General features: G+C 41.0%; 1 protein-coding gene across 1 annotated transcript in view; it reads left to right on the plus strand.

Moving 5' to 3' along the window:
- mtmr9 (myotubularin related protein 9) overlaps positions 1-13344 on the plus strand; it is an 82003-nt gene that overhangs the window by 13289 nt on the left and 55370 nt on the right. Inside the window, exon 4 of the mRNA XM_060851597.1 lies at positions 1611-1784. Coding sequence (XP_060707580.1) covers positions 1611-1784 — 174 coding nt within the window. The remainder of the gene's footprint in view (positions 1-1610; positions 1785-13344) is intronic.

The raw sequence follows: 13344 nt of genomic DNA on the forward strand, positions 1-13344 counted from the left end.
TTTGACAAAAAAAAAAGAAGCATGAGGTTTTTACACAATGAGCTTGATTAGATTGAATTAGATTCCCTACAGTATGGAAACAGGACCTTCAGCCCAACAAGTCCATACCGACCCTCTGAAGAGTAACCCACCCAGACCCATTCCCCAACCCTATATTTTACCCCTAACTAATGCACCCGACACCAGACAGACTCCACACAGACAGTCACCTGAGGGAATTGACCCCAGGTCCCTGGCACTGTGAGGCAGCAGTGCGAGACACTGTGCTGCTCCCTTTGTTAGGATCCGAAATGCACTGCCTCAGTGTAAGGTGACAGCTGATTCATTTGAGAGTTTCAAGAAAATTGAAATATTATCTGAAGAAAAAATTAACAGGGAGAAGGTTGGGGAATAGCATGAGGCAAATTGCTCCTTTGGAATGCCAACACAAACCCAACAGAGTGAATGTTCCACTCTGTATCTAATTTGTGATTTGCCTATTGGGTGTGATTGCAAGCATAAGGTTATAAAGGCCATTTCCTTTATTTTAAAGTATTCAATTTATAATAATTGCAGTTAAATTAAGGGAATAGGAAAATAGACCAAACAATGGTTTTAAAAAAAAGAAGTTGGTAAATTACTTGATGTATTATCAAGTTATGTAGTGTCGATTTGATTTTGAAATGTGAAGAATATTTTTGATAGATAGAACTTCTATTTTGAAAGGTAATTTGCCTTGGCTGATTTTTGTTTACCCTATATACTCAAGTGACAGTCAAATTTTTTGGACTACTTTTTAATGTTAAATTTATGGGGTCCACTATTACGTGGATACTGTTTTTGGGGGGCTGAAATTCATACCGTATCATTAGCAGAAGCGCAATTGATCTCTAAACAAATAAGGAGGGAAAAAAAGAATCATGGTAATTCTGAAAATCTGGAGCAGAACACAACTAATGGACTGGAAACAGAGTGAAACAACCAGCAGACTGGAAAGCTGGAGTGGGACGTGACAGTCAACACACTGACTCATGAATATTGATCTGTTATCTGTGAAGAACTCGAGGCAACTTTCACATGAGATATATGGAAAATTCCAGATCATTTGGCCAAAAATAGGGGATCGACCCTTATGTGAGATTGCCTATTACTTGAGTATGTATGGTACTTATTTACATCTGGTTTTAAAAATAATTTTCTTATGGAATTTGAATAGGAGCAAATGACAGGTTGGATTTTTCTATCATTTCATAAAAACACAGTGCCAAGTGTGTCAAACAAAAGTTCTACTTTAAGGGACACAACTTGTTGCTGTAGCATTTGACCAAAAGCTTGCCCAGATGGGTAGACTTGGAGGAACAAAGCAAGGTAAAGCCTCAGATTTAGGGAGGAAACCCTGGACCTTTAGGCCTTAGTGGCCATATAACATTAATTTGAAATCTAGAAATGATATTTGGTATGCATTCAATTTTGCAATTGCAAATATGGGCATTCCCCGAAATCTGGCTGGTGCATAAGTTGTCATAAAGGTCTGTTGGTAAGAATATTTTAAAAGTTGCAGGTTTTGTAACAAGTAAAGTTTAAACAGCAAGGAAGCATTTTGAATACAACAATATTTGTTTTTCTCTCAGACAGATGAATGGAGACTGAGCTATGTTAACAAAGATTTCACTGTTTGCCCCTCCTATCCTCCTATTGTCATGGTGCCAAAGTCAACTGATGATGAGATTTTGAAAAAAGTTGCTACGTTTCGTCAAGGTGGTCGCTTTCCTGTTCTCAGCTATTATCATAAAAAGAATGGAATGGTAAGCATAAAAGATGATTGCAGATTTTGGAAAGGTTAGTCTGATAATCTCCAGTTTACTATTAATTTTGTTTTATTTTTGTTGAGTTATTCTGGTTAAACCTTCCAGGTTTTGTAATGATGTGTATTATAAGGATATGTTTTAGCATTGATTTTCTACATACCTTTCATCAAGCAGGTGATAGCAGTTTTAAGTTCACATTGAAGTACATTGTTAAGTACCAGTAGATTTTCTGTTTCTACTCTTTCTCAGATTGAGATTTTCAGATCTGCACCATACTCTGGGTGAAATGTGCCTCCTAAAATCCCCTCTAAACCTCCAACATCTTATGCTAAATCTGTGCGTGCTGGTAATGGATCTCTAAACTAAGGGAAATGGGGCCTTCATAGTCATTCTATCTTATCCCCTTTATAATTTTATACAAGTTATCAGGTCCACTACCAATCCCCTCTGTTGCAAAGCAAGTAATTCTATCTGATTCAATCTTTACTCATTACTCAAAATCTCCATTCCAGCCAATATCTTTGTAAATCTCTCCTGCACCTTCATGTATGCAATCACTACTTTCCTATGATACAGCGATCACAATTCCATGCAGTTCTTCAAACTGTGGCCTACCCTGTTTCATAAAGTTCCAGCAAAACCTGCCATGTTTTGGATTCTGTTCCTGGACCAGTAAAGGCATGTCATAGAGATGTACAGCATGGAAACAGACCCTTCAGTCCAACTCATCCATGTCGACCAGATATCCCAATCCAATCAAGTCCTACCTGCAAGCATCCGGCCCATATCCCTCCAAACCCTTCCTATTCATATAGCCATCCAGATGCCTTTTAAATGTTGCAATTGTACTAGCCTCCACCAGTTCCTCTGGCAGCCCATTCCACACACATTTCCCTCTGTGTGAAAACGTTGCCCCTTTGGTCTGTTTTATATCTTTCCCCTCTCAGCCTAAATCTATGCCCTCTAGTTCTGAAGTCCCCCATACCAGGGAAAAGACCTTGTCTATTTACCCTATCCATGCCCCTCATGATTTTATAAACCTCTATAAGGTCACCCCTCAGCCTCCGACACTCCAGGGAAAACAGCCCTAGCCTATGAAAGATCTCCCTATATCTCAAATCCTCCAACCCTGACAACATCCTTGTAACTCTTTTCTGAACCCTTTCAAGTTTCACAACATCCTTCCGACCAGTATTGTACGCAATATTCCAAAAGTGGCCTAACCAATGTTCTTTACAGCTGCAACATGACCTCCCAATTCCTGTACTCAGTACTATGACCAATAAAGGAAAGCATATCAAATGCCTTCACTATGCTATCTACCTGTGACTACTTTCATGGAGCTATGAACCTGCATTCCAAAGTCTGTTTGTTCAGCAACACTCTCCAGGATCTTGCCATTATGTGTATAACCCCTACTAAGACTTGCTTTCTCAAAATGCAGCACCTCACATTTATCTAAATGCAACTCCATCTGCCGCTCCTCAGCCCATTGGCCCATCTGGTCAAGATCCTGTTGTAATCTGAGGTAATCCTTTTTGCTGTCCACTACGCCTCCAATTTAGTGTCGTCTGCAAACTTACCAACTATATTTCTTATGCTGACATCCAAATAATTTATAGAAATGACGAAATGTAGTGGACCCAGCACTAATTCTTGTGGCACTCCACTGGTCACAGGCCTCCAGTCTGAAAAACAACCCTCCACCATCGCCCTCTGTCTTCTACCTTTGATCCAGTTCTTCATCCAAATGGTGAGTTCTCCCTGTATTCCATGAGATCTAACTTTGCTAACCAGTCTCCCATGGGGTGCTTTGTCAAACACCTTACTGAAGTCCATATAGATCACATCTCTCACTCTGCCCTCATCAATCCTCTTTGTTACTTCAAAAAACTCAATCAAGTTTGTGAGACATAATTTCCCATGCACAAAGCCATGCTGACTATCCCTAATCAGTCCTTGCCTTTCCAAATACATGGAATCCTGAGAGACAGGATGTACCTGCAACAATTTGCCCACCACTGACCAGCTCACTGGTCTGTCATTCCCTGGCTTGTCCTTACCACACTTCTTAAAAGTGGCACCATGTTAGCCAACCTCCAGTCTTCAGGCACCTCACCTGTGACTATCGATGATACAAATATCTCATCAAGATACCCAGAATCGCTTCCCTAGCTTCCCACAAAGTTCTAGGGTACACCTGATGAGGTGCTGGGATTTATCCACTTTTATGTGTTTCAAGAAATCCAGCACTTCCTCCTGTGTAATATGGACGTTTTTCAAGATGTCACCATCCATTTCCCTATATTCTATATCTTCCATGTCCTTTTCCACAGTATATACTGATGCAAAATGCTCATAGAATCATAGAGATGTACAGCACGGAAATAGATCTTTCAGTCCAACTCGTCCGTGCCGACCAGGTATCCCAACCCAATCTAGTGCCACCTGCCAGCACCTGGCCCATATCTCTCCAAACCCTTCCTATTTATATACCACTCCGGATGCCTTTTAAATGTTGTAATTGTACCAGCCTCCACCACTTCCTCTGATAGCTCACTTCATATGTCTACCACCCTCGCATGAAAAAGTTGCTCCTTGAGTCTCCTTTTATCTTTCTCTTCTCCACTTATGTATTTACCATATTCAGGCTTTTCATGATTTTATAAACCTCTATAATGTTACCCCTCAGCCTCCAACGCTCCAGGGAAAACAGCCCTAGCCTATTCAACCTCTCCCTATAGCTCTAATCCTCCAACCCTGGCAACATCCTTGTAAGTCTTTTCTGAACCCTTTCAGGTTTCACAACATCTTTCCGATAGAAAGGAGAGCAGAATTGCACACAATACTCATTTAGTATCTCCCCCCATCTCCTGCAGCTCCACACAAAGGCCATCTTGCCGATCTTTGAGGGGCCTATTCTCCCCTAGTTACACTTTCGTCCTTTAATATATTTGTAAAAACCTTTTGGATTCTCCTTAACTCTATTTGCCAAAGTTATCTCATGTTTCCACGTATGGAGTCAGCTATTACGAGGGGGCATAGCTTTACATTAAGGGGTGGTAGGTATAAGACAAGAACTTAGGGGTAGATTCTTTACTCAGCGAGTCATGAGTTTATGGAATGCCCTGCCAGTAGCAGTGGTGGACTCTCCCTCTTTATGGGCATTGAAATGGGCATTGGATAGGCATATGGAGGATAGTGGGCTAGTGTAGGTTAGGTGGGCTTGGATCGGTTCAACATCAAGGGCCAAAGGGCCTGTTCTGCGCTGTATTTTTCTATGTTCTATGTCTCCTTTTTGCCCTCCTAATTTCCCTGTTAGGTATATTCCTGCTGCCTTTATACTCTTATAAGGATTCACTCGATCTATCCTGCATCTACCTGACATATACTTCCTTCTTTTTCTTAACCATACCCTTGATTTGTTTCATCATCCAGCATTCTCTATGCTCCCAGCCTTCCCTTTCACCCTAACGGGAATATACTTTCTCTGGATTCTCATTATCTCATTTCTGAAGGCTTCCCGTTTTCCAGCCGTCCCTTTACCTGTGAACATCTGCCCCCAATCAGCTTTTGAAAGTTCTTGTCTAATACTGTCAAAATTGGCCATTCTCCAATTTAGAACTTCAACTTTTAGATCTAGTCTATCCTTTTCCATCATTATTTTAAAACTATTAGAATTATGGTTGTTGGCCACAAAGTGCTTTCCCACTGACACCTCAGTCACCTGCTCTGCCTTATTTCCCAAGAGAAGGTCAAGTTTTGCACTTTTTCTAGTAGGTACACCGACATACTGAATCAGAAAATTTTCCTGTACATAGTCCAAATTCCTCACCATCTAAATCTGTAACACTATGGCAGTCCTAGGCTATGTTTGAAAAGTTAAAATCCCCTGCTATAACCACCCTATTATTCTTACAAGCTGAGATCTCCTTACAAGTTTGCTTCTCAATTTCCCTCTGACTATTAAAGGATCTACAATACAGTCCCAATAAGGTGATCATCCCTTTCTTATTTCTCAGTTTCACCCAAATAACTTCCCTGGATGTATTTCTGGGAATATCCCCCCCTCAGTACAGCTGTATTGCTATCCCTGATCAAAAAACATCTCACCCCCTCCTGTCTTGCCTCCCTTTCTGTCCTCTGTAGCATTTGTACCCTGGAACATTAAGCTGCCTGCCTCATCTATCTCTGAGCCATATTTCTGTAATTGCTATGATTTCCCAGTCCCATGTCCCTAACCATGCCTTGAGTTCATCTGTCTTTCCCGTTAGGCTCCTTGCATTGAAATAAATGCAGTTTAATTTATCAGTCCTACCTTGTTCTCTGCTTTGTCCCTGCCTGCCCTAACTGTTTGACTTGCTTCTTTTCTCATCCGTTCCAGTCTCAGATTGATTTTTTTTTCTCTCACCATCGCCTTAGGTCCCACCCACCCACCCCCCTCCAAACTCTACTAATTTAAATCCTCCCGACCCGCTCCAACAAATCTCCCTGCCAGTATATTAGTCCCCTTTCAATTTAGGTGCAATCCGTCCTCCTTGTACAGGTCACTTCTACCCCAAAATGGCTTCCAATGATCCAAAATGTGAATCCTTCTCCCATACACCAGCTCCTCAGCCATGCATTCATCTGCTCTGTCCTATTCCTGCCCTCACTAGCTTGTAGCACTGGGAGTAATCCAGATATTACTACTCTCTAGGATCTCCTTTTTAAATTCCTGCCTAACTCTCTCCAATCTCCCTTCAGAATCCCAACCGTTTCCCTTCCTATGTCATTGGTTCCAACGTGGACAATGACTTCTTGCTGGCCCCTTTCCCTCTTGAGAACATTCTGCACCCTCTCTGAGGCATCCTTGATCCTGGCACCAGGGAAGCAACACACCATTCTGATTTTTCGCTGCTGGCCACAGAAACATCTGTCTGTATCTCAGACTAGATAGTCCCCTAACACAATCAAACTGTTGGTACTTCTCATTGCATTAGAACCAGTCTCAATACCAGAAACTTGGCTGTTCGTGCTACGTTCCCATGAGAATCCATCACCTCCATACTTGTTTGAAATACGGATAGTCACAGAAGACTTCTACACTATCTGCCTACCTCTTACCTTTCCTTGAGTTAACCCATCTACGTGAGTGTAACTGCGACTTTTCTCCCTCCTATAACTGCCATTCATCACACCCCCTTGCTCTTGTCAATTCCTCATTGCCTCCAACTGTCACTCCAACCATTCCATTCGAATTAATAGCATTCGCAACCAACGGCATTTTTTGCAGATATAATCCTCAGTAACCCATAAACTCTCCCCAAGTTCCCACATCCGACAAGAAGAGCATATCACTCTACTGAGGACCATTTCTGCTTCTTCCAATCTGCTGACCCCTAGTGCAATCTTATTCCTCTGCCAAACACTGGCAGTGCAATCCAGGCACCCATCTCACTCTGTCTGAAAGATTTGGCCCCCACCTCCCCTCCAGTTTCCCCTGCTCACTTTGAACTGTGCCGTTTTTGTAGTTGATTTTTCCATCCTGGGAAAAAAACCTCTGACTATCCACCCTATCTTTGCCCCTCATAATTTTGAAGACCTCTATCAATTTGTCCCTCAGCCTCCATCTTTCCTCTGCTTTGGAATTCCCTCTGTAGATCTTTTTGCTTCTCTTTGTGCTTATGAGATGTTCCTTTTAAGCCTACCTTTCTCAGCATACACTTCGTCATATGTCCAATTATCTCCTTAAGTGGCATGTTGTCAGATTTTGTTTAGTCTTTATATGAAGTGCCATGAGATATGTTGCAGTAGGAAAGGCACAGAATAAACACAAGTTGATAGTGATGGATATCTACTGTTGTGCTGACAGCACAGATGGTGGGGTGGGGGTGGGGGGCGTGGAGAGAATGTATTTGCACAACTGAGACAAAGTTGCATGCCATATGATTGTGCCATTGCTATGATCAATCAATGTCAGGAGGAGTGTTCTGAACATTTTTAACAATTGTACCTATTGGTATTCGGAATTAGATTGGTAGTAGACTTGACGGCTAAATGAATATTTGGCCTACCTAATTGATTCTTTAACAAATGTAACTAAATGACTACTACCTGTGGAACACTGTCCCTGGAAGGCAGCAGCACAGTTGCAAAGCATTATGGTTGTATGCAATTCTTTGTTCTGCTCTGAGCAAATTGCTATCCAAGACTGAAATTTTCTTTCCTTTGCTGCCAAATCATTGCTGGGGTCAGCCATGTTAACTCAAGGAAACCTTTTTCTTTGGGTATTAATTCAGCATGTTGAAATAGGGTATGCAGAACGGGATCTTGATCAGATGGGCCACTGCGCTGAGAAGTGGCAGATGGAGTTTAATTTTGATAAATCAAGTGCTGCATTTTGGAAAGGCATATCAGGGCAGGACTTGTACATTTAGAGGTAAGGTCCTGGGGAATGTTGCTGAACAAAAATACCTTAGAGTGCAGGCTCATAGTTCCTTGAAAGTAGAGTCGCAGGTAGATAGGATAGTGAAGAATGCATTTGGTATATTTTCTTTCATTAGTCAAAGCATTGAGTGTAGGAGTTAGGAGATCATGTTGCGGCTGTACAGGACATTGGTTAGGCCACTATTGGAATATTGCATGCAATTCTGGTCTCCCAGCTGGAGGAAGGATGGTGTGAAACTTGAAAAGGTTCAGGAACGGTTTACAAAAATCTTGCCAGGATTGGAGGATTTGAGCTATAGGGAGGGGCAATTTTCCCTGAAGCATCGGAAGCTGAGGGGTGACCTTAGAGGTTTATAAAATCATAAATAGACAAGGTCTTCTCCCCAGAGTGGAGGAGTCCAAAGGGTGAGAAGGATGAGATTTGAAAGGGACCTGAATGGCAAATTTTTCCTGCAGAAGGTGGTCAGTGTATGAAATGAGGTCCTAGAGGAGGCTGGTGCAATTACAGCATTTAAAAGGCTTCTGGATTAGAATATGAATAGGAAGGGTTTAGAGGGATATGGGCCAAGTGCTGGGAAATGGGATTAGATTAATTTAGAATATCTGGTCAGCCATGAATGATTTGGACCAAAGGGTCTGTTTCCAAGCTGTATATCTCAATTAATATGAATGAAACTAAAGTAATTTAGGTATAGTAAAGGGTGTGAGCTGGATGGCTGCTGAAGTGCACAGTTATGCAACTTTACAAATTTCCTGTTGTTGCTGAGTATCTTTAATTGACTTGTCACTAAGAGTTAAACAGTTAACAGTTAAAGGGGAAAAACTGTTGTACCTTACTTGGCTAATCAGCAACTTCAAAAAGAAACAGAATGATTGTTATCTGCACCTCCAGTTGAACATTTGCACTTTTGTTCCTAGCTTGAGATAAATTGTCTGTCAGCTGTTTAGAGGCTCTTACATTTTGACAATGTAAGTCGTCACATTTCCAACCGAAAAGTCACAATTAAGTATTGTTATGAAAGTGAAAGGGGTACTGTACTTTGAGAGGCGAAGGACTTAGCAAGCACACAAAGTACTGGAGAATTACGATGTAACATTTGATCCATCAGCTAGAGTACCTAGGTTCCTATGAGACAAAAACACAATTCAAATTCGGCCAGTCAGTTTAAATTATGCCTCAAAATACCAAATTTCAATCAGGTTTGAATTTAGTATTTTGACACTATTAACACCAATGAAACAGCCTGGGGTATAAAACCAAAAATAATTGAATGGTTGGAGGAGAACTGCCAAAAGACCAACAGTTGTAGGCTCCTAGTAAGAACTCTGAGAGGTACCTGTCTAGAGAAGGAGTTTGCAAAGAGAAAAAACATCGACACCAACTTGGAGGGAAAACCTACAGAGGTAGATACACTGTAGGGCATCTGATCTAAGATTAGCCAGCTGGCTGTTTTGAATCTGAATTTTTCATTAAATATTAATTGGAGGTTTTATTGGACTAGTAGAGGGGAAGGTAAAAGATAGGTTAGAGAAAGGAGTTGTAAATAGTTATAAATTAATTATTCTCTGTTAGATTTTAAAAAGTCAAGTTGTTAATGTTAACTTTAAGTAGTGACATTTGGGAATAGTTCTTTGCCTGTCAAATTTTAGCAAATTTAAGCATGGGTTAAATTTCTTTTTCTGTGTTGTAGGTTTAAATTAGCAGGGGGAGTTTACCCCGTGTCATAAAAGTATTTCTCGAGTCATCCAGCATTAAAAACACAGACCCTTTGGTCCAACTCTTCTGTAATGACCAGACATTCCAATATACTTAGTCCCATTTGCCAACATATGCTCCATATATGTCTAAATCCTTCCTATCCATATACCCATACAGATGCCTTTCAAATGTTGCATTCTACCTGCCTGCACTTCTTTCCCTGGCAGTTCATTCCATACCCATACCATTCGCTGCATGAAAAAGTTACCCCTCAGGTCCTTTTTAAATCTTACACCTCTCAGATTAAACCTTTGGACTCCCCTACCCTGAGAAAGTGTTTGGCTATTCATCCTATCCATGCCCCCCATGATTTTGCATACTTCTGTAAGATCAACCCTCAGCCTCCAATGCCTCAGGGAGAAAAGCTCCAGCGTATTCAGCTTCTCCATATAACTCCAACCCTATATTCCCAGCAATATCCTTGTAAATCTTTTCTGCACCTTCTCAAGTTTAACAACATACTGTAGTAGAGCAATCAGAATTGTATGTAGTATTCTAAAAGTAGCCTCACCAATGTCCTTTACAGCTGCAACATGGCATTCCTATTCTCCAATAGTACGCTGACAAACATTGAGAAGTGTGTCATGCAATAGAAACCTTCTGATGTGCAGTAACTATTGAATAGCTGTTGTTCAGGAACAACATCCAATAGTTCATTTCACTGAAATGAATGGACAGCTAATCTGAGGGAATGTGATCAGCACAATGGGTCAACTCTCTATATTTCTTTGTATAGTGTCATGGATTTTAATGCCACTTGAAACTTGGCGCTCCGTTTAACAGCTTAGCCAAAGATATCTAAAGCCCTATTGGAGAATACAAATTTAATGGTTGAGCGACAGAGCAATGGGAGTATGTCAGAAGAGTAGGTGGGCCAGTTTTCCCATATTATTACACACTGATATATCACCTAAAAGTTAAAATCAGGGATTCAAAAAATGGCAACTGAAGGCTGCATCCTCTTTTGTAACTTTGACAAAGCTGCACTTTCATGCTGGATGACTCTATAAATAGGATTTCATCCATAAAATTATCGTTATTTTCCATATGTGAAAAATAAGCTGTTTAATGACTTTGTATTGTTAGCTAGTAAATTGGGAATGAATGAAGGATTTGGCATGTAAAAATGAGCAGAGATTAGCATAACAAATTGTGATAAAGATGCTTTTAATCAAATAAGTACCAATATTAATGTTACTGAGGTAAGGAAATCTATTTTCATGTCAGCTGTATAGTTCACATGGTTACTGAATGGGGAAGACCGGTTCACTGTGATGTCTGTAAATTATTAGGATTTTACATAATTTTTCTTCTCCATCAAATTTCAGGCAGAAGTTTGGATTGCACCGACTGAAGTGTTTTGAAGTAAAGGCAACAAAAAAAAAACTAGCCATAGTCATCTCAAAAACTTGCTGGCTATTGAATCATCTCTCATCTGAGTGCGTTATTATGTAGTATAATCAAATTGCAGAGTACTTGGAAGTGCTTGGTAAAATAGGGCTGAGTTAGCATGGCTTCATCAAGGGCAAGTCCATAAAATCCCTGCAGAATGGAAATGGGCCATTTGGCCCAATACATCCACGCCAAACCTCACAAGAGTATCCCATCCAGATGCATTCCCCTACCCTCTAATCTTACATTTCCCATGACTAATGCACCTAACCTACACATCCCTGAACACCATAGTCAATTTAGCATGGCCAGTTCACCTAAGCTGCACATCTTTGTGAAAATGGGAAGAAACCAGAGCACCCGGAGGAAACCCACGCAGACACTGTTAGCACAACTGCCACACAACCCAAGGCTGGCATCAAATGTAGTCCCTTGTGCTGTGAGGCAGTTGTGCTAACCACTAAGTCACTGTGCCACCCTGAAGTCATGCCTGACAAATCTATTAGAATTCTTTGAGGAGGTGACAAGCAAGTTGGATAAAGGAGAGCCAGTGGAAATGATCATTTTGAAATTCCCAGAAGACCTTTGACAAGATGTCGCACACAAGGCTGCTAAATAAGATAAGAGCCCATGGTGCTGGGGACAGGTACGTGGAAAGAGACTGGCTCACTAGCCAGGGCTTGGGTGAAGGGATCTTTTTCAGGATGTCAGCCAGTGACGAGTATAGTTCACCAAATGTTAGTGTTCAGACCTCACCAATTAATGTTGTACGTGAATGATCTAAATGAAAAAACTGGGCGTTGTCTGTAATGTTAAGGCACAGAGGCTGCAGAAGGATTTGAACAGGCTGGGAGTGTGGGCAAAGAAGTGGCAGATAAAATACAGTGTGGGAAAGTGTGAGGTGATGCACTTTGGTAGGAAGAATAGAGGAATGGATTGTTTTCAAAATTGGGAAAGGCTTTGGAAATCTGAATAACAAAGGGATTAGGATTCTCTTAAGGTTGACATGCAATTTAGCATTCATTTCAAAAAGGCTGAAATATAAAAGCAGGGATGTACAACTGAGGTCATGTAAGGCTCTGGTCAGACTAAGAAGTACTTGGAGGGACATGGGCCAAGCTCGGGGCAGATGGGTCTAGTTTCATTTTGGTATTATGGTCATCATGGATGAAGTGGACTGAAGGTTTGTTTCCATGCATTATAACTCTACGGATCTATGACTCTAATGGTGAGACGCCTTGATAAAATGGATATGGAGAAAGTATTCCCACCTGTAGGAGAGACTAGGTCCCAAGGGCACAGTCTACTAAGAGATGGCTCTTTAGAACAGAGAGGAAGAAGATCTTTAGCCAGATGGTAATGAATCTGTGGAACTCACTGCCACACAAGTCAAATCCTTAAGTATATTTGAAACAGAGGTTCTTGATCAGGAAGGATATTAAGAGTTATGAGGAGTAGGCCGGAATATGGGGTTGAGAAACATCAGTGATGATCAAACGGCAGAGCGGACTGCCACATGACCTAATTGTGCTCCTATTTCTTATGGTTTCTCTGTGCTGTGGAAACTGAGAAACGGTGTCAAGCAACTCTGGCATGCAAGGGTTCTGCAATTAATATTTTGACAGCATTGTATATATTTGTGAATATTTTTTCTGTATACTTGTTTCCTCTTTGCTCCAGTTGAAATGTTTCAAATCATTAGTTGTGAATAGTATTTTTTTCCCTTTGGTCTGAAGTGTTTTGTTCCTTTTTTAAACGGAAAAGTGGTATAGACTTTAAATTAGATAAATGTGAGATGTTGCATTTTGGAAAGGCAAATCACTGCAGAACTTCTACACTTTAGGGTAAGATCCTGGGGAACGTTGCTGAACGAAGAGACCTTGAGGTGCATGTTCCTTTCACCCTTAACCAGTGCCCTACAAGAGTGGATTTTCCATGAGGGGTAATGAGATATGTGTGAAATTATGCCTCTTTTAT

The sequence above is a fragment of the Hemiscyllium ocellatum genome, chromosome 3 (genome assembly GCF_020745735.1).
Source record: "Hemiscyllium ocellatum isolate sHemOce1 chromosome 3, sHemOce1.pat.X.cur, whole genome shotgun sequence".
Lineage (NCBI taxonomy): Eukaryota > Metazoa > Chordata > Chondrichthyes > Orectolobiformes > Hemiscylliidae > Hemiscyllium > Hemiscyllium ocellatum.